General features: G+C 51.9%; 11 protein-coding genes across 11 annotated transcripts; 7 read left to right on the forward strand and 4 right to left on the reverse strand.

Annotated features, from left to right (window-relative positions):
* Positions 1-120: 120 nt before the first annotated feature.
* Positions 121-1045, reverse strand: AYO20_00269 (hypothetical protein; the record flags this gene model as incomplete). Its single annotated transcript, XM_022638580.1, has 2 exons — positions 121-687; positions 740-1045. 2 exons carry the CDS (start codon positions 1043-1045, stop codon positions 121-123), a joined length of 873 nt encoding a protein of 290 aa, XP_022505545.1.
* Positions 1046-1410: 365 nt separating this feature from the next.
* On the forward strand, positions 1411-1728 carry AYO20_00270 (hypothetical protein; the record flags this gene model as incomplete). Its single annotated transcript, XM_022638581.1, has 1 exon — positions 1411-1728. One exon carries the CDS (start codon positions 1411-1413, stop codon positions 1726-1728), a length of 318 nt encoding a protein of 105 aa, XP_022505546.1.
* Positions 1729-1856: 128 nt separating this feature from the next.
* Positions 1857-2359, forward strand: AYO20_00271 (hypothetical protein; the record flags this gene model as incomplete). The annotated part of the gene is made up of 2 exons (XM_022638582.1): positions 1857-2028; positions 2085-2359. The coding sequence occupies 2 exons, from the start codon at positions 1857-1859 to the stop codon at positions 2357-2359; spliced, it is 447 nt and encodes a 148-aa protein (XP_022505547.1).
* A 1762-nt stretch (positions 2360-4121) lies between these two features.
* On the forward strand, positions 4122-5423 carry AYO20_00272 (hypothetical protein; the record flags this gene model as incomplete). The annotated part of the gene is made up of 4 exons (XM_022638583.1): positions 4122-4320; positions 4402-4789; positions 4854-5110; positions 5158-5423. The coding sequence occupies 4 exons, from the start codon at positions 4122-4124 to the stop codon at positions 5421-5423; spliced, it is 1110 nt and encodes a 369-aa protein (XP_022505548.1).
* Positions 5424-5630: 207 nt separating this feature from the next.
* Positions 5631-7121, forward strand: AYO20_00273 (hypothetical protein; the record flags this gene model as incomplete). Its single annotated transcript, XM_022638584.1, has 1 exon — positions 5631-7121. The coding sequence occupies one exon, from the start codon at positions 5631-5633 to the stop codon at positions 7119-7121; it is 1491 nt and encodes a 496-aa protein (XP_022505549.1).
* Positions 7122-7375: 254 nt separating this feature from the next.
* On the forward strand, positions 7376-8257 carry AYO20_00274 (hypothetical protein; the record flags this gene model as incomplete). The annotated part of the gene is made up of 1 exon (XM_022638585.1): positions 7376-8257. The coding sequence occupies one exon, from the start codon at positions 7376-7378 to the stop codon at positions 8255-8257; it is 882 nt and encodes a 293-aa protein (XP_022505550.1).
* A 1139-nt stretch (positions 8258-9396) lies between these two features.
* Positions 9397-10062, forward strand: AYO20_00275 (hypothetical protein; the record flags this gene model as incomplete). Its single annotated transcript, XM_022638586.1, has 1 exon — positions 9397-10062. The coding sequence occupies one exon, from the start codon at positions 9397-9399 to the stop codon at positions 10060-10062; it is 666 nt and encodes a 221-aa protein (XP_022505551.1).
* Positions 10063-10697: 635 nt separating this feature from the next.
* On the reverse strand, positions 10698-12738 carry AYO20_00276 (hypothetical protein; the record flags this gene model as incomplete). Its single annotated transcript, XM_022638587.1, has 3 exons — positions 10698-10748; positions 10837-11697; positions 11794-12738. The coding sequence occupies 3 exons, from the start codon at positions 12736-12738 to the stop codon at positions 10698-10700; spliced, it is 1857 nt and encodes a 618-aa protein (XP_022505552.1).
* Positions 12739-13781: 1043 nt separating this feature from the next.
* On the reverse strand, positions 13782-14264 carry AYO20_00277 (hypothetical protein; the record flags this gene model as incomplete). Its single annotated transcript, XM_022638588.1, has 1 exon — positions 13782-14264. One exon carries the CDS (start codon positions 14262-14264, stop codon positions 13782-13784), a length of 483 nt encoding a protein of 160 aa, XP_022505553.1.
* A 321-nt stretch (positions 14265-14585) lies between these two features.
* Positions 14586-17501, reverse strand: AYO20_00278 (hypothetical protein; the record flags this gene model as incomplete). The annotated part of the gene is made up of 2 exons (XM_022638589.1): positions 14586-17346; positions 17443-17501. 2 exons carry the CDS (start codon positions 17499-17501, stop codon positions 14586-14588), a joined length of 2820 nt encoding a protein of 939 aa, XP_022505554.1.
* Positions 17502-17985: 484 nt separating this feature from the next.
* On the forward strand, positions 17986-19416 carry AYO20_00279 (hypothetical protein; the record flags this gene model as incomplete). Its single annotated transcript, XM_022638590.1, has 1 exon — positions 17986-19416. The coding sequence occupies one exon, from the start codon at positions 17986-17988 to the stop codon at positions 19414-19416; it is 1431 nt and encodes a 476-aa protein (XP_022505555.1).
* Positions 19417-20080: the final 664 nt, after the last annotated feature.

Raw genomic sequence — 20080 nt, forward strand, 5'->3', positions numbered from 1 at the left:
AGGCTTTGGCAAAAGATGATCTCCCGCATCTCCCATCACTCCTTCCTCACAACCACTCACAGGGGTTCTTTCGAGCACAAAGAGGCTGCTACCTCAGCTCCTTCTCCATCAGGACCATACTCACTGGCCATGGCCAGCACCACCTCCTTGACTCTGCCTGTTCGCAGCCTCCAGCATCTGCTGCTCCTTACGCAAACGCGCGATCTCCCTCTCGTTCGCCCTGATTTTTTGATCGCGCTCACGGCGCTCTCTCTCCTCTCTTTCCCCATTGGTCTCCTTCCGGGTCGAAAACCATGTTGCAAACGTGCCGAGACATTCCTTCACTCGTCCGAACAACATCGTGAACTGGTCGATGATGAAGTGGGCGCCGAACATGATGTCGACCAGACCGTCGATGGCATCGCACACGAAGAAGTTGCGCTTGAATGTGACGGACGATCCTTTGACCCGGAAAACTACGTCTCGGAGCACCCCGGTCACTGGGGTGAGGTGGCCTGAGATGCTCCGCAGACATGGGTCGACGAAATCCTCCGAAATGTCCTGATAACGTCCGATCTCCTTGGCGTATTGGGACGACATGATCAAACCACCGGGCACCTTGAGTCCAGTGTCGAGATTTGCGAGCGCCGGTGTCTTGAGGCTGCCCTTCTCGTCTTCAAAAAGACATTCGCGTCCATCGAAGATATCCTAGTTGTTATTGTTAGCCGAAAATTCATGTCTTTCCCACTGGGATGCCCACCGCATCGGGCCTTGAATTGAAATCCGTCCAGAATGCTTCATTTCTGCGTTTGCCCCGACCTCTTCGATGGTGACGCTGACACTCGCTTCGTAAATTGTAGCACAGGTAGAGCCCGTGACAGTTGTCGGTAGCAGGGGTTGCTTGAGTTTGATACCAAGGTTGTCCGTCGCTATCGTCAATTAAGAAAATGGTGTCAAAGGTCTTGAGGAATGCATATGGTTTATTTATGAAATCAGGTTCCGGAATCGTCAGAGGGGCGACATATGGATGTTGAAGGGGATCTAGACCCGATTCCATGGCCTCCATGGAATGCTGGAGAGCGCTTGGTCTAGTAGTTGTAGTAGTAGATGGAGGTACGCAGCGCCGACAAGGTAGTAAGTAATGCTGTATTGGAATCCAGCAGGCTCCGGTACTACCGCTCGCAAAAAGGCTGTGTCGTAGTAAGTGGTAGTAGTCTCAGCTGAAAGCGAAGTTGAAAAAGAGTTCCTGTAAGGCTGTATGTGTTACACAGCCCCACTCGAGTCTGCCATAGCTTGGCCAGTGAGGCAGTCAAAAGGCAGCGGCTAGTCCGAACAGGGAGTTGATCCCAACAGCCAGACGACACGATAAAAGAGAGACAAGTTCTGTGTTCGCCATACTAGTACTGCTAGTAGTAAGTACTTGATAGAGAGATGGAGGGCTATACCAAAATAGCCAGCTTCATGGGTTTGCATCCCGAATCCGCCCAGGTTTTGCGTTTCAGTGATTTGAATCTGCAAAACATCCTCTACCTCCAGGCCGAGATATACGGGCTGCGAGAAGACCTGCGGAAGATCGAGGCCCAGACCCAAAACGCCTCATCGGATGATTTGAAGGATTTTGCTCTGGACTGGTTCACGTTGGCCAGCACTCAAGACGAAAACGGCAGGGTGAATCAACAATGGCAGAAATTCCTGCAGTTGCGACCACTGTTGAAGGAATACAGTATCCATCCCATTTCATGCATCTAGCTCTTCATGCGGTGATTGTTGCGTATCAAAGACTGACGATAGTGATGACAAGATGAAGCAGTGATACAGTACCACCAGATGTCAGAAATGCCGAAACCCAGCACCAATGACTTGGCAGGGTTGCAAGAATGGCTCCGAAGGCCAAGTTTAGGAGCCATCTATCTCACGGGTCGGGACCGAGAGGTGTGGTCTCAGGGGACGGACCTCGTCGCCATCGCAGACAGGCCACGCTCGAATCGATTAAGGAGTTGGATTGCAGAGTCCCTGGTCCCAACGCTACACAGAATAGGACGACATCTTGTAAGTGTTGTTTGTAGACTGTCTATCGCTCCTTTGATTTTCTGTGCCACTGACAGTCGCCGCCTCCCAGAGGAGAATTCGTGGCGGCACCTCCGAGTTTGGCACCAATTTTGCAGAATATTCCGACACAGCCATCACCCAAGCAGCGAATCTCTTGGGGACAGTGCTTGCCTCGCTCTTGCCTGTTGTTGCCATCATCGTGCTTTACCTGATAGAAGGAATGGGCATCCGTCTGGGACTAGTTGCCATCTTCAGTGCGCTTTTTTCAACGTGTCTGTGGTTTTTGAATGATGGGAAATTGATTGAGGTGTTTTCAGCAACTTCTGCGTGAGTCGACGAAAGCATCCATACTACTACTACATTGGGCCACTTGGGTGCCTCTCTTCTAACAGTTAAAAGGTTTGCAGCAGTGCAGGTTGTGTTTATTAGTGTGAGTGGACAATAGTACTAGTATTCAGCACTACTTGTTGGAAGGACATTCGGATGTGGTTGTCAAACATCTACTACTACTAATGAAGCATGGAAGATATTATGATTATATTATCAATGCGGACTCATGAGTTGTAGTGATAAAAACATGTTCCGATATGGGTGACATTGATTTCCTAAATTGGCCGGAATCGATCCAAAGGCAGCTAAACCCAATTAGTATATTTTCGTGTCGCGTTTCATGTTGCGCGAATCTAATCCCCAACGTGCTTCCTGCCCACCACTACCCATTCTGTGTGAAAGGTTCTGTTTGTTGTTTCATTGAATTAAAATACTGGTTCCAAGACTACTACTAAGAACTGTGAACCATCTACCTGTGTATCATCTCCGGAGACATGCTGCACTCTGTGAAGTCCGTAGTACTTAATAGTAAACTAGTAGTACTTGCTTTCTGAGGTCCTGGGAATCCAAGTTTGCTGTGAGGGAGCTCTAAGATAGTATATATGGTTCGATAATGTACATCCGGTGTGCGTCTGAGCAGTATCAAAGCAGTATCAATGATTGACAACTTGTGTTTGGGAATCTCCTCGGGTTTCATGGATCATGTCTGATTCCACATACCAACCACCCGCCGACATGTTCAAGTGCACGACTGAGTCCGTGGCTGGGTGGATGGCTTCACAATACTGACGAGCAAACTTCAGGCTCCGTTCAAAGCAGTATCAAAGTTCTAAGTAGTATCAATGCGTAGTCAAGATAGTAGTCCTAATTCTCCTGTATGGTACTAGTAGTACTTGATCACTTTATTCACTCTCGCTCTTTCTCTCAACTGCAATCCCAGACGAGATGCTGCCGTCCGCACACAAACGCTTGTTTTCCTGTTGAAGCAGGTTGACTTTGTCTAACAGTGAATACTACTAGTAGTGGTACCAAGTAGGCAGAGTAAATCTAAAGTGGCAATCTCATTTAGTTGTGTATTTTGCCCTCACGTACGCCTACCACTACTACTATAGTTAGTTGCCTGATACTGCTCTGATACTGTGTCTGATGCACATTGGATGCGCTTCAGATGCATTAATGCCTTCGTCAATGTGCATCTAATATACATCAGACGCAGTATCAAAAGTGCACATCAAAGTTAGATCAGAGGAGCATCAGAGCAGGAGCATAGAACTCATCTATCTTAACTGCGATACTTACCAGTAGTACTAACACTATCTCCCAAGGACACGCATCAATCTACCAGTCTGACTACACACAGCTCAGAAAGAGCTTTACCGAGAACTTGAACTTGTCTCTATAATACTTAGGTAAGTACCTATACGTAGTACTTGGTACTCAACCCGCACCGAGGGTCCAGGATGTCTCACCAACAACAATTCAAGTACTACTACTAGTAGTATTTACTTAGTACTAGTACCTCTGTTAGTATGTATATACTTGGTATGACTGCAACCGAGCCGAGGGTCTGAATACCACAGCCGCGGGACCCACGAGAAACCATCCCACCATAACCCCGGCTCCTCCCCCCGGTACTTAGTATTTCCGAATCGGGTTCCCCGCCCTTATAGTACCTCCTGGTGCAATACCTTGCTTGCGCCTGCAGAATATCTTTGAAAGCCTGCACCTACAGCAGTCTTATGACTCGACGGATACTCCTCGCAATGACACCTCCAACGCAGCGGAAATACCACATCGTGGTGTTTGGGGCCACGGGCTACACCGCCAGGTTGTTTGCTCAGTACCTCGCTAAGCACCCCATTCCTGGTATCCGGTGGGCGCTCGCGGGGAGAAATGCCGCCAAGATTGAGGCTCTACGAGACAGTCTCAAAGAGGAAAATCCTGACTGTGAAGTAATACCAGGTTAGTACTAACCACATCTCACCCATTCTTTGACTGGTACTACTATTTTTGAGGCCGAATACTAACTAAAGTGATTCCTAGATGTGCAGCAATGTTCTCTCTCGGAACCCGATCTGGACAGTCTGACCAAAAGTACAAAAGTCCTCGTCAACGGCGTCGGTCCGTACTCGACCTATGGTGAACCGGTGGTCAAGGCGTGCGCAGAGAATGGCACCGGCTACTTCGACTGGTCGCCAGAGACCGAAGAGATGATTGAGAAATACCAGGACATCGCAGAAACCAATCGAGCGCGCATCATCCCCGGCATTGGCAACTCCAGCGAACCGTCTTCGATCCTGGCGCACCTCGTGGCGAAGGAATTCCAGACCAGGTACGAAACACCAGCCAGAGAGATAATATGCTCGTTTTACATGAAGAATATGGCCATGAGCCAAGGGTCCTTGAGCACCATGCACGCTGTCAGCGAGCGGTATGGGACTGGCCATTACTCGTCTCCCAAGCCGTTCCGGCTGTTGCCCAAGCCTCTGGCACAGGCAGAAACCATGGTTTTGCGCTGCATGGGACCCGGAGCTGGGATATCTCGCATTGTCCTATCCTTCGTCGGGGAATGAAGCTGTCGTTTATCGTGGCCGCTACCTGGAACCGTCAATCTTCCACCCGGACTTGGTCTATCACGAATACGCGCCTGTCAGCTCAAAAACCGCAGCAATTGGGGTATACCTGGCCAACAAGTTAGGTATCGTCATACTAGGCCACAAACGTCTTGCCTTCGTTGACGAAGCTGGAGCCGGTGACGCCTGAGTCGGAGACAGGACGAGTCGTTAGACCTCCACATAGCGGCACGAGGCGACAAGAACGCCAAGGACTTCAACGACAAAGCATTCGTGAGGGCGGATTGGCATTACGATGGTAATATGCATCATCATTCCGCAGTCCTGGCTGTGGAGGCGTCGGCCGTGTTGTTGGATCTATGGGGGATGGATTTTGGGTCCAGCACTGGTCCAGGGAAGCCAGGCTTCGGCTTCCTCGTCCCGGGTTGTCTTGGGGATTCTTTCGTCGAGAGACTGAAGAAGGTGGATGGCCTGACGATTGAGGTTTCGTAATACTACTAGTAGTATACACGACTGCTTTGTTCAGAGTTCAATACCTCGATCGAGACTTGGGAGTTGTCGACAAGTTGGATACGGAGATACGGGTGATCGCTTACCCGTCTTGGCGTTAGATATCGAACTGATTCTGCAAAGTCGCAAACTAGTAGAACATGGTACTCTTTGATGTTAGTACTAAGTAGTCAACTCCCATCCGACAACATGCCGGGCCTCCTTCATACGTCGAATTGGGTGGATGGCGTCCATGCTATTCCCTCCACCGACCGAATACACGTCATCAACCCCGCCACCGAGTCAACGATAGGCACGGTAGACGCCACATCACGAGAGGTTGTCGACGCAATCATCAACGACTCTTTGCGCTCGTTCCGCCAAGGCAAATGGTCCCGTGCAGACGCGTCGGAAAGGTTCTCTGTTTTGTCCAAGGCCGCAGTGCTGCTGCGGTCACGGATCCCAGAGTTCGTGGAGCTGGAGACACGCCAGACAGGCCGGCCTATCCGTGAGATGCGTGCCCAGTTGGCGCGTATACCGGAGTGGCTGGAATATTTTGCGTCGCTGGCTCGTGTCCACGAGGGACGGGTCACACCCTTCAAGGGACCGGTCATCAATACCCTGACACGCCTGCCACTGGGCGTGGTGGTGCAGATCACGCCCTGGAATCATCCTCTCCTGATAGCCACCAAGAAGATTGCTGCCGCGCTCGCGGCGGGGAATGTGGTGGTGGTGAAACCCTCCGAGCTTGCACCGCTGTCGGTCCTGAGACTGGGCGCCTTGTTCCAGGAGGCCGGACTACCAGATGGGACGTTGCAGATCGTGTGTGGCTACGGCCGCGACACGGGCAGGTTCTTGTGCGAGAACCCGTTGGTGGCCAAGATTGACTTGACCGGCGGGATCGCCACGTACAGGGCCATTGCGTCGAAGGCCGGCGAGAACATGATCCCCATCACGGCCGAGCTTGGTGGGAAAGCCCCGGTATGTCTTCTCCCAAGTGTAGACGTCGAGCACGCCGTCAGAGCTGCGCTGTTTGCCAGTTTCATCGCAAGTGGCCAGACGTGTGTGACGGGAAGTCGGCTCCTTGTGCACAAGGACATCTATGATCGATTCGCAGAGTTGTTGGAGAGGAGAGTCAGAGCCCTGCGGGTAGGCGATCCGCAGGACCCGCAGACACAGATCGGGGCGGTCATTTCACAGGCGTCTCAAGCTCGATGCGCCGCGTTCGTGGACCGTGCCGTCAAGGATGGCGGCACGGTTCTCTGCGGCGGCAACGCAATGGCCGTGGCGGGGAAGGGGTTCTTCTTCGAGCCCACCATCATCGAAACACATCATGGCTCCGACCTCTCATGCAACGAGGTCTTCGGTCCGGTGATTGCGGTCGTCAAATGTGAGTCGGAGGAGGACATCATTCGCGTTGCTAATGACAGCCCTTTTGCACTGGGAGCGTCGGTCTGGACAAACGACATCTCACAGGCACACCGGATGGCGGAGAAGATCGAGGCCGGCATTGTCTGGATCAACGGACACCACCTCAACGACCCTTCGTCGCCCTGGGGAGGATTCAAGGAGAGTGGCATGGGAAAGGAGAACGGCGTTGAAGCCTACGAGAGCTATACAAAGGTCAAGAGTACCGTCATCAACTATGGTATTCCACCCGCGTGGTTCGACGAAGAGGTTGAGAATGCACGGTATGGGTGATGATGTTCTTGTTTGGTATTGGATAACAGACGTGCGTGACCTGTTGGCTAGCATTGTCTTGACTAGAATCGATGGCATACATACACTTGGAGTCACGGGCTCTTGGCTTGTACGACCATGCAAGGGGTCAGCCTAGAACTTGAACTTGATTGACTTCAGTCGAACGCATCTTCACTGCGCTTCATGTACTTCCTTGGCTCCTACATCTTGACTAGCCCTTCCTCCGTGCGCATATTTATTACAGGCAATCGTCAATGGACATGACCCTCCTCGGTCGAGGAGCCAACGGTACCGTGTACCAATTGACACCCTTTATTGCGGTCAAGGTCGCACGTACCGGACCCTACGAAGAGACAGACCATCTCCACGAGCAAAAGGTTTTCGAGTTGCTGGAAAAGCAAGACCGCGCAATACCTTTCCTGGTTGAGAGTTTCTACCGGACACCGTTGAACACATTCCTCGAGCTTGCCGACGGGGGAAGCGTCGCTCAGCATCTCAACCGGTATCAAGAGCGGCTCGGTCCGCAGGTTCTTCGAGTCACAGAGCACCTTGAACCTCTGACGATTCGACGGTGGATGGCACAGTTGTGTCTCGCGGTTGCGGGACTTGAGAGAATCGGTCTGACGCACGGAGACATTCGCCCACACAACATGCTCCTCGATAAAGATTGGGACTTGAAATTGAGCGACTTCGACCGCGTCATTGGGGTAGGAGAGGATATCCCAGTATTGACAGAGCCATTCGGACGACGTCTGCACGATGGGGAGGACGGCGTCAGTGGTACTTATGGCAAATCGGGTGCGCACACAGAAACCTTTGCCATCGGATCTGTATTCTATACCCTCCTACGTGGACACGAGCCGTATGAGACTGAACGATGGGGGTGTGACCACAATATTATCCTGATGGACAAGTTCGAGAACAAAGAATTCCCGCCTCTTGATGATACGAGGGAGGATGGCATTATACAGAAATGCTGGAACGGAGGATACAGCCAGGTTCAAGAACTGCTGGTGGAGTTCCCACAGATCGACAGGCGTGACAGGAGAATTGATGATCATACACGCTCGATTCGAAAGCGGGAATGTGAGCAATGGATTGAGAGCGGATTGGTGGACACACTGGAACGGTATTAGCGATGGCTTTTATAACCACGGCATGGAGTACCCCCAGGTAGAATCCCCGTTGTATTCGTGAGTGCTGCCATGGCTTCAAGTAGAGAGAGATTGGACCAGAGAAACCACGATGGTCGATGGATAGTAGAGCGATCGAAAGAGGGACGAAGCGACACATGTCGACGTTCAACCTCATCGGTTCTCTTCCTTCTCACCACTCGAGTACCGGCACGAAAGACGCTGCGAACCCCCCTGATAACGACGGGAGATGTTGTCGAACTCGAGAGAACGACATTTGATGCGTGTCCAGACGACTGAACAGATGAAGTTCACGACAACACAGGTTTCGGGATACCTATACCAGTCAGGTAGTGCAATGCACAACGCTGTCGCTGAAATGCATTGACTCTGCGGCCTCGGCAATGAGGGGGACCACCAACTGGGGCTGTGGACACACGGAATCACCCATCGAGCTCTGAGGGCTGTCTGGATCACACTTTGCTCCATGAATCAACTATCATTTGCTTCCACAGGCACGACAAGACCCTCAAGCAGATGTCTTTTTGTACCATGGTCCGTCGAGGTGATTCGAGACTCGACATTTCTCGCACCTGTTTCCGCCCATCGAATTCCTGCAGAGGCCACGAACCCAAAGGAAAATGACCGAACAACAAAGCCACTGATTTTTAACACCCGACAACATCTCGATGGCTTCTCCAACGACCGAGTCAGTTTCGCGCGATCGATTCATCTTTGTGTTGCCAATGTCGAAGAAAACTCTCTGCATGTCTACTAACAGATAATTAGCACAAGTAAGTGACCGATTTCGCCTGCCGGGGCGCCGCTAGACCCATCGCCAACCCCTCCACGCGACGGGCCTTGCCTTTCACCGACTCCAAAGCCTTCGAGCCAATGCACGCCCTAAGAGTTTCGACGGGACTGGGCGAGCACGCTTGCTTTGCTGTCCGCACACGTGGCACAACAAATCGGTGGAATGCTACAACTAGTGAAATGGAGGGCCCAGTCTGGAAGAGGAGGTGAAGAAGTGATACCCGGTGTCCTCGAGGTATATAAATGCCCGGAGGTCGTCACCTATTGGGAGGAGCTATGTATTAACCACTCCCCCAATCGCCTGCCCGGGTGCCGCCGGGGTTGGAAACATGGCTAAGGTGCTGTCCCCGGCCCGAGCGGCTGTCTGCTTCATTACCGTCCTACAAGTCCTGTTATCTTTCTCGTCCTTGTCACCTAACAACGGCGATTTCCACCACGGTTCTGGCCTTCACCTCTACCAAGACACGCGGTCGGTGTCGGCGAGTTCAGCACCACTGGGAAGGGGCTTCATCATGGCAGAGGCCCATCCTTTCCCACACAAATGTGTCAATAGCACGACCGAGGCGACTCGATCTTTCATCGAGTCCCTGTTCACGGCTGTTGCACTCGACAACTTTGGCACCTCGTTTGCTGCCGCGCTGTCCGATGACCTCGTGTGGACGGTCACCGGAAGCAGTCCCATCGCAGGCACGTACAGCGGCAAACAGGTCTACATCGACAAAGTCCTCACACCGTTGCGGGACGTGTTGGTGATTCTTCCCGTACCGATTGTCGAGCACATCTTCGTCGACGGGGATTGGGCCACGGTGAACTGGCGAAGTGAAGGTGTGTTTGGCAAGAATGGTGCGAACTACGACATGCAGTATGCGTGGTTGATGAGGACCGAATTGGACGACACGGACGCCAGGAAGATTGTCGAGGTCGTCGGCTTCTATGACAGCGTCAAGGTCAATGCTGTCTTTGAAGGCTATGTCTTCAACACCACAAAGGCATGAGATGCGGCTGTGGGAGGAACTTTGCCATGAGCATATATGCGTTCCACACGCGTGGAGGAATACGAATCTTTGGGATTTTGTTGGTAATATCTCGGTGTGACGAAACGAGCGCCGCACCTTGAAACGGACATGAGGTGCAAGAAGATGTCTGTTGATAAAGACATTAAACACGAAAACAGCCCCTACAGCGTCTTGGGGTCCAGGTCTCATTTGTTTCAACGGGGCAAAACCTGAGCAAGAGGGGGAAAGTGTACAGCGCCCTCGATCCCAGGAGAGACATGACATTGGGGGGGAAAAATTATCAGCTGGAAATGGTTCGACTATTCACCAATAATCAACACAACAATACAGCCTCTGCGGCAACAACTTTTCCTTTGTCACTGGGGGATTTGCATTGACCCAAGAATCAGATTAGTATATATATATTGTTAATGCTTTGGACAAACGAATCAACAACATTTTCAAATGCCCTGCCTGAAATGCCCTCCAAATGCTCTAGAAATCCTCACCATGTCCTAACTATTACCGAGGAACTCGAGAGGAGAGGGGTATCTATCACTCGCATAGAATTCCGTATCCACCGTCCAACACCTTGCTGATGCCCTCTATCATCCCACGTGGACACCTTGCCCTACCTAGTAATCCTTCTGGGCATATTTACTCCTCATCCTCAGCCGCTCACCATACTGTTGTGGATTTGTTCAGCATACATTCATTTGTAATGGTCAAGACTCTGCCCAATCTAGGCTTCAGGGACGGAGGGAACAAACTCACTTTGAACAAGAAGAATGGGATGGGAATAAACGCAATAGCGAGAAACCCCAGTGTCGAACTGGCCCAGCCGACGCCCAGGTTCTTGTACATGGCCGAGGCGAAGAGGGGGAAGCCCGCGCCAAAGGTCGACCGGAAGAAGTCGTTTCCCGCCAACACGCTGGCGGCGTAGGCCGGGTACGCGTCGGCAAGGTAATTGAGGACGGAGTTGAAGAGGAGGAAGGCGCCGATGGAGAACCAGGCGGTGCCGATGATGGGGACGATCCAGTGGATGTCCGGGCGGGCGGACCAGCCGAACCAGAACAGGCAGATGGGGATGGCGAAGGCGCCGACAAAGGACGGCGGGAGGCGCCACTCGGGCTGCAGATCGCCCTTGTCGTTGAATTTCGGCTCGATGTATTTCCGCTGGTACCAGATGAAGGGCGGGAGCGTGAGCAGGACGCCGATCAGGATGCCCAGAAACGCCGTACCCTCGAGACCCAGGCTGAAGCCGTAGATGCCGCTGAAGACGATGGGGAAACTCTCGAACCAGATGTACAAAAGGCCGTAGATGAGTGCGATATACATGTTCAGCAGGAACACCATCGGCTCGGTAAAACACAGGAGGAACGGCCGGACGAGGGTCATCATGGCGATCTCCCTCGGCGTCATTTGTTCGCCGATCAGTTGCGGCTCGCACATGAGTTTCGGGTTGCCTGTCAGCTTGCGGAGGCGCATCGTGCGTCGGTAGAGGATGTTGGACGAAGACGTCTCGGGCATCAGAAATATCAAGAGGACCAGAGTGAACCCGGAGAGCCACATGAGCTCCCAAATCGTCCAGGTCCATCCTTTGGATTCTGCCGCGAAGCCCCCGACGAGTGGGCCCTACATTTGTATTGTCAGCGTAAAGGAAGATTGAGCGGACGACAACATTGCTTGGTCGAGCCTCAAAGAAAGTCCTGAAATAGAGGACCAACTCACCATGGTGGGTCCACACACGGCTCCAATGCCCCATACAGCCATGCCATATGTCCTCTTTGCTGGAGAATACATGTCCCCAATCGTGGCGCCTCCAGTGGCGAGGGGCGGGGAACCCACAAAGCCCGTGATGAAACGGAACGCCATTAGCATGCCAAAGTTGGTTGCCAACGCTGTCGGAACCTGCAGGATAACAAAGAGTGCGAGAGTACCAATATAAATCGGACCTCTTCCAGTCTGTGGTAGCTCCGATAAAGGACTTAGGAACATTGGACCAACTCCATATCCCAGTACGAACAAAGTGAGCCCCAGCGTGGCGGCGACACGACTGACTCCGAACTCGTTGCTCACGTCCAGGATACCAGCCGTATAGATCGAAGACCCAATATAGACAGAAAAGGTCAACAGGCAGATCTCAAAGGTAACCCATACCTTCTTGACAGGGCCCCAGTTTCGAGGATTCTCAGAATCATCGGGACCGTACCAATCCACAATGTGTGCATCTCGGCCCTTTTCAGGGTCAATTCTTGTGCCGCTGAGCGTGTTGACCAGGACATTTTCGAACTCGTTGGCCGTTGCTGCTGAGCCCGAAGAGCGGCGAGAGACTCCCTGATGATTGGAATCCGCGTCCTGAGTGGCGGACGGTAGATCTAATTGTTCCTTCCCCTCTGCTGGGAGTGTGCTCCGATCGTGATTTGGTGGCACATCTTGTTGCTGTTCCTCGTCCGTGGGAGGTGTAGGTGGATCCGACGAAGACACACTGGGAAGTTCTTTCTCTGGTTCAGGTGTGACCGTGCTGCCATGGACAGCCATGTTGGCCGATTTCTCGATGTTGAGGTATCTCTGCCATAGCGACGGATCTCGCTCCTCGGGATATTGGAGAATTCTATTTCCTGTAACGAGCCGCAATATTTGCCCAGCAACCGTATCCCGAAAGAGATCCTCCATGTTTGTTAGAAGTCAAGTCAAAGATTCAAAATCAGAGTATGTGTCTGGAGCAAAAAAGAATGTGTCCAGGGGAAGACGAATCACATTTAAAAGACGTCATTAACGATTGTCATAGCCTTGAGGCGTCATGATAGATGCGGAGTTTGCAGCATATCTGCGCGCCAACACGACTATCAAGGGGTATCCAGCCGAGCAGCCGGCATCCTGCGAAGGGTATCATAGAGCGAGAAATATGCTGCCAACTATGTGATTGCATCGGCATGTGCAGTATCCGGGATCGAGAGGCCGACGAAGAAAAGGGGATCGTGCATTCGGTGATCATTCATTCGAGTCTATGACGCGGGAGTGGAGATCAGGCGTTGTATCGCAGCCTTTCGACCCGCAGCCTCGCACGTGTTCGGGGAGTGCAGATCCCATTCCCACCCAAACTTTTGTCAGCGACTCGGTTTGTTCTGGTCCCGACTTTCTGATCCTCATAAGTGCTCGGGACCAACCATGCCTTGGCAAGCTCTTTGTGAATAATCACGAACTCATATGTCTCCGACAGCACAGGTCGCCTGAAACAAATGACTCGAATGTTGCTCCGGGCCCTCTCATTCGAATGGTGCAAATGGGGTCTGGCAAGAATAGACTTTTTCGCTCGGTAGCTGCCCAGATATATTGAACCCGCGGTTTCGCTGTCTGCGTAGTCCTGGACTCCACTTTGATGCTACATATGTAGACATCCGGAGGTATGGAGACAACTGCCTCCGCTCAGGATCCTGCGGTCTGTGTACGATTTGTATTGCTTACTGTCGCATTCCGAGAGGATAGGCAGAACTAGGTGTCTGATATGGTGCTCTTGTGTGTCGAGAGTTTCGCCTGATTTCTTGGGAAAACCTTGTGATGGTCAAGGAATGCCTCGTAGTAGCGACCGGTGGACTGCTGTGTTTTTGATGGTGTTTGTGAAAGGCACAGATGCCTTCGGGATGCTGATTCTGACTCTGAACGGCCATGGCAGTGTAGTAAAGTTTTAACCCTGTTGCACACTTCAGGTAAATTTGTCACAAATGCATTCCGTCCTCGTTGTTATCATCGTCGTCGCCTCCGAGCCGATCCATCATCTGCCGCCGCAATTCCTCGTCGGTCAGCCTGCCCCCTCCGTTCCTGGTTTCTGTAGTGCTTGTTCCAGCCTCCTCTGACGCCCCGTTCGACTTCCCGTTTGTGTCTGCTTCGTGCCATTTCCCTCCTCTTCTCTCCACCTCGCGCTTCAACAGCTCTACTCTCTCCCTCTGCCGACCGATCACAATCTGGTTCTCTTGAATTGCATCCGAGCAGTCTTTGTCCCCTTCCTGTCTCGTGCTCTCTGGAATGCTTTGGTCTGACTTGATACTGTCGATATATTCTTGAAGCTGTTTATTTGAGCGTTCGAGGTGGGCGATGGAGTTTTCGATTTCCTGAGCCTTGGAGTACAAGTTCTCGGCGGGAAGATCTTGTATGGCTAGAGCGAAACGTTCCGCGGAGATGGGCTGGGCTTCGGCCGACATTTTCTTGGAGCGTCAGGTGTATCTAGGATAGAGCGGTTTGTAAAGAGAGGCCAAAGAAGGTAGTCAGTCACAGAGATCTGCTTTGGTAGTTGAGATCTGACAGTTGTGGTCGTGTTTACTGTGAGGCAAACAGTGAGGAGAAAGTGAACCCCGCTCTGGTTTTGCCCCCCTGCCATGCTCGCTTCTGAACGCGCTACGCAGGCATCCGTCCAACTATGTATGTAGGTCCGCACTGCTATCAAGCAATGCACCTACTGATATACTTCGTTGATAGCTCGATTGCTGATATACCCAACCTGGACAACGACAGAGGGCTCAAAATCATGCTCGCCATCCCTGTACAAACTCATGCAGTCTATCGATGACGACCCCAAAAACAGCATTGACACTATCCGCCAACACCTGATCTAGAGCCCTTACCGCCTCTTCTTCACTGACATCAAGATTAAATCGTTCCCTTACTTTGCCTACAGCGCCGCCCATACCCCCCATCTGTTCCTCCATCAGCCTAATATCCGTGACAGAGCTCTGAACCATCAGACTGAACAGGTTCAGCACCAAGGAGCTGGACTTGCGCAGGGTCGTATAGGCTGTAAAGCAGAACTGTTTGAACTGGGCGTACTGTGGTGACGTGGTGCCACCCAGTCCTTCCACCATTTCTTTGCACAATTTGATGAGTGGTGCAAAAGGCTTCGGATCACGTCCAAGAATGAAGCCAAAGTCGATGTGGAAGAAGTGACCCGAGGGTTGAAGCAGGAGATTGTCGAGGTGGCGGTCCCCGACCCCCAGAATGTACGTGATCACACAGTATCCAGCACACGATCTTATGTATGTATCCATCGTCTCCTTGCGGACACCAAGAGGTCCTGATGCGTCAGGATTGTTGGCGCGTAGATACGCTAGCACCGAACCCTTGTATTTCGCCGAGATCACTGAAAGCGCAGTGGATGGTATGAACTGGACAGCGCCAGCGGATGGCGAGGTGGCGAGGATACGATAGGGAGTCAGTTTCAGGTCAAGATTCTCCTTGAGCAGGAGATTGTTCATCAGTGTGATAATCTGAATAACAAGCTGATCTTGCCGCAAATCATCGCCCGTCTTGAAAATGATGGGGTATTTGCCTTGTGTCTGCGTTCGCTGTGACGACACACTCGAACTCTCAGCGGCGCTGGCGACCTTGAAATTCAGGTACAAAGGTGACAGTGACGACTTGAAGACGTTGGCCTCGTCGGGGTAGATTCCACACACTTGGACCTCAGGGTCAAGGGGGAGCGGTATGGGTGGCTCGATTTTGACAAGTTCGTTCTTGGGATCAGCCAGTGTCTTCTTAAGCAACTCGATCTTTTGTATGCGGTTGGTCCTGCTGAACCGGATCTCCTTGCTGATACTTGACAAGATGGTGATCAGTTCACCTTGTCTCAACAGCGTCTTGCGTAAACTCGGATCACGCTTTTCTAGCTCCACCATGAAGTAATATTCCACTCTTGCAAACACCGCACGGTTTGCGGCGCTCGTGTCACTGCCTTGGTCAACACATTCAACCATGAGGAACCAGTGCAGGTGGTTGCCGAGCATAAAGTTATTGGCAGCACGGTCGATGAGAAATTTGGCCAGTGACGAAGCGGGAAGTCCTTCTTCGGTACTCTCATACTTTTCAAATTTCAGTGCTTGGACGAGTTGAAGGAGGTACAACTGCAGTTCAGCGTCCCCAGCTTGTCGGAGACGGTCAACAGCATATGCCCGGACGACCGGGTTGTCATAAGTCGGACCAAGCAATTCGAGAGCTGCATCAACATCGATCTTAGCCCACCTAGGGATCAATTCAACAAGTTGACGGACCTCGTTTGGATTCGTGAAATCGGTTGCTTTGACGACCTTGGTTAGAGCTCGTTTATCACGGCTCAGGTGCCGTCGGAACGTCCAGATGACATCTTTGTCTTGGGCACTCAGCTCTTGTGTTGGGCCATACGACAGAATCTCATTGAGTTCGTCCCTCATTTTGGCATTCGGCTTTTGATCGCTGTCGGAAAATGCATTCCTGTCGCTTCGGACTAGTCGCCGATGCTTGCTCTCACAGGGGTTTTCCCGTTGGAACTGCTCGGGGTCAAAGATCTGGACGACTGGAAAATCCTCGTCATCCGCCACAGATGTGCCTGGAGCGATGCCTGGACCATATCGGACTTCTGGTGGAGGTTTTGCGCCTACGGCTGAAGCCGAAGGAGTGTTTTGAAATTCTTTCATCATCTTTGATGGTTCATACCCATAATCTTCAAATATGATGGGGAAGTCCCACCGCGGGAAGTCGACATAAAGAGTGAAACGTTCTTCGTCGTCTGTGTCGTCGTCAGAATCGTCGTCAACATCAAGCTCGGCATGTCCGTTTGCAGTCTCATTCGATCCCTTAGGTAACATTTGCGCCGACTTGCGCTTCGATGGCTTCTTGGCCGAAGAGCGTTTTCGTGCAGCTTCCTCGACTTCACGGGCTTTCTTGCCGACATTCTGAAAGACCAGTTGATCTAGCCAGTCGTTCTGGGGGATCTCATTCATTTCATGTTTTTTGAAAAGCTGCTCCAGTCTTTCGAGCTCTTCCTCCTCCGGTATAGGGGGAGGGGGTTGCTCATTGGGCTTTCGACGTTTTGGGCGGGGAATGTGTGGCGTCCTTGACGGTGACTGACCATCAGCGGGTCTCCGGCGGTATACTTTGCATTTCTGGCGACCCTTCCGCAAAGTGCCATCTCTATCAAATAATGGAATGGTCGTGCCGCCGAACGGCACAGCGTGGTCAATACTGCCGTTCTCTGGACATGGCGAGATATCCCATACAGTGATGGCAACTTGAGAGGAGGCGGGACAGTCCTTGACCAGGACAGGTAACTCTAGCCATTTATTCCAGGTTCTGTTGTTCTTGAAGAATGTATGTGGTGTTTGCAAGGAGACTCCTAACGGCTTGGATTCGGCCCACAGCTGAGCAGTCACATAAAGCTCTGAATTCGGACTTTGGACTGATCCGACGTGGCGTATTTCTGGGTGTTTCAAGAGAACAGTATACGGGAAGGAATGTTGCTTGCCCTCCAATGTATTGCTAGATATAAGGAATTAGTATAACGGACCTGATGGCGGTCTAGAATTGACGGCAACGAGCGGGTATGAATGAGAGCCGATTAAGCCAGACACTCACATTCTGACACAGACGGGAAAGTCTATCTGGCGAGAGGTCGCAAAGGTGTAAGTATCCATGATGGAGTGCCAGATGAGCCACTAGCCATGGTTTCTAACAGGTAGCAACAGATATGTCAATGTGTACCTCGTACCATCTGTAGATGGTTCGATGGTTACGAGTTGACAGAGTGAAGCCTGATGGATGAACAAGGCGGGCGTCCCTGGGCAGCCTGGGGAAGGCTGTTACGCTAACCTATATTGGATTAGCGTATCTTTCAGACGCGTTGAGGATCAGGTTGCCGCGTCTCGTGGAGCCTCATGCCTTGTCCCCGTCCCTCCCAATGTCCAAGGTGTTCGCCCATTACCTCGTTTCATACCCCTTCTATCGTTTATAGACCTGTGGTTAGTACGGTGTGCTTTGTATCGTGAAGCCGTGGAAGAAAACCCTCTCGCACTACTTTCTCTCAAAGTTTAGGCTGCCCCTCGCCCACCCACCGAGTCCAATCCTTAGCGATTTGTCGCACGGTCCTTCTGGCGTCGCCCATGCGGAGATGCGCCAACCATGGCCCGTCTGAACACCCAAGCTGTCTCGGCTGATCCTGACAACGAGATCCTCACGACCTCCCCAGACAGTCATACAGCTACATCGCACGCACCCCACTCAACCATTCAGACGGACGACTCCGATAAAGAGAACGAGCACCATACCGCGGGGAATCACAAGAAGAGGAAGAGTTCTATGGCCAATATGTCAGAGAGGACTCCTGCCGACTCTCGGAAGCGAAGGAGAACAGGTGTAGAGGAATCACAGACTCCTTCCGCCCAACAATACTATGATCCCGATCAAGATCCTGAAGAACGACGCCAGGTCCGCAAGGGTCTGCGCAGTCTTTACGCGGAGCTTCACGACTCCAGGGCTGAATACCTTCAACCTGACTCAAATGGCCTCGAAGAGACACTCGTAAAATTGGACGGAATTTACAAGAATGTCAAGCAAACTTCAGAGGCCACTATTGATTCGCGATTACTCGTCGAAACTGCAGACCTGTCTTACAGAAAGATCAACAATCTGACGCTGAGCGATGGGACGATTGGTGTTGACGTCGACGATTTCGTCACGAAATGTATCATGTTCATGAAACAGGGCAACGAACCCGAAGCGGCGTATCGTGATGCGCCTACCAGCACTCAAACCCAGTCCCAACGGCGAAGGCGGCATCAGGATGCGGATGAAGAGGACGAAGGTGATACCATGAATTGGGAGTACTTGGGGAATAATGCTTGTTTCCTGTACAACTCACGGCCTTGCCTGACCGGCTTTCTCCTTGGCCCTCTCTCGGTTCAAAAAAAGACCCGGCAGCAAACCCAGCGGAAAGCTCGTGAAGCTCGTACTGAGCCCACGCAAGCGGTGCGTCCGGTCGAGTTGGGCGACGAGGATCTGCAGAAGCAGGAATCAGCCAACCTCACTGAGATCTGCACCGAGATCGCACGTCTGTTGCAAGAGGCTATGATTACAGGACAGAACAATGCTGAGAGAGAAGTCGACGAAGCCGACGAGGAGCTTTCGGAAGAGCAAACACGAGAGATCCTACGGAGGAATGAAATAGCTGATAATGGCTGTGTGCCACTGTTCAACTTCTGTGTCAACCCGAAATCATTTGGACAAACAGTCGAGAATATGTTTTATGTGAGCTTTTTGATCAAGGAAGGAAAAGTGGCGTTGGACTTTGATAGCCACGGGATGCCAACGTTGGGCCTTGAACCTGACAAGAGTCTCGCAGAGAGACAGGAAACGCAACGTAACCAAGCGATCTTCACTCTCGATTTCGACGTTTGGGAAGACATTGTCAAGACATTTGGCATCCAGAAGAGCATCGTCCCTCATCGAAGGGAGGAGAAGTATGACGACGGAATACTCGACTACGCGCATATGGAAGACGATGCTGACCGCAGGGAAGAGGAAGAAGAGGAAGATTCTGATGCCTATTCATGAAGTCGGGGTTGTTGGGTGATGATGTGATGTTTTTGTCTTTGTCCAGCGAAGCAGCCATGTGTCTGTTCTCATGTGGTGGATCAGTGTTTTCTTGGTCAGGCTTCTTTTCTGTCTTTCTACTGTACATGTCATGAGATGAATGGAAGGATTCGGCACATCACCAGCCGAGCTCGAGCTCACTGTCTGACTGCTGCTGGACTAGCTTGCAGGGTACGGGGTCCGATTTACCTCGCCTCGACCGATATACTGGACTTGTGCCGTCTCATGGGACCCCTTTGGAGAAACGAGTCTGGATCCCCTGGCCGTGGACGTTGCATTAGACGGCGCAATGCATCACTAGGTTCTTTTCTCCGTCCTGTTTCCCCGCGCTGCCCGCAGTTTTTCCTGGTCATCGTCCAATGATTTCATGTCTGATCTGCACATCACTTCCCGGTCGATCCTCCGTCTCATATGCCGAATTACATGGGTCCTTGTCCCAGGGCTTCAAGTGTCATGATCCCAGGTGATGCAAGATGAACGAGCCCGGGCATAACGGCCTCTTTGCCGATCGGTTCTGGTCCGTCGAGCTGTGATACTCAGGTCGCCACGTTCCAAGGGACCATGGCCCATGATATAAGGTGATAGTACCGGCGTTCCTGGGAGACGATCGTCCCCTTCTCCCTCG

The sequence above is a fragment of the Fonsecaea nubica genome, assembly GCF_001646965.1.
Source record: "Fonsecaea nubica strain CBS 269.64 chromosome Unknown Scaff1, whole genome shotgun sequence".
NCBI classification, from domain to species: Eukaryota; Fungi; Ascomycota; class Eurotiomycetes; order Chaetothyriales; family Herpotrichiellaceae; genus Fonsecaea; species Fonsecaea nubica.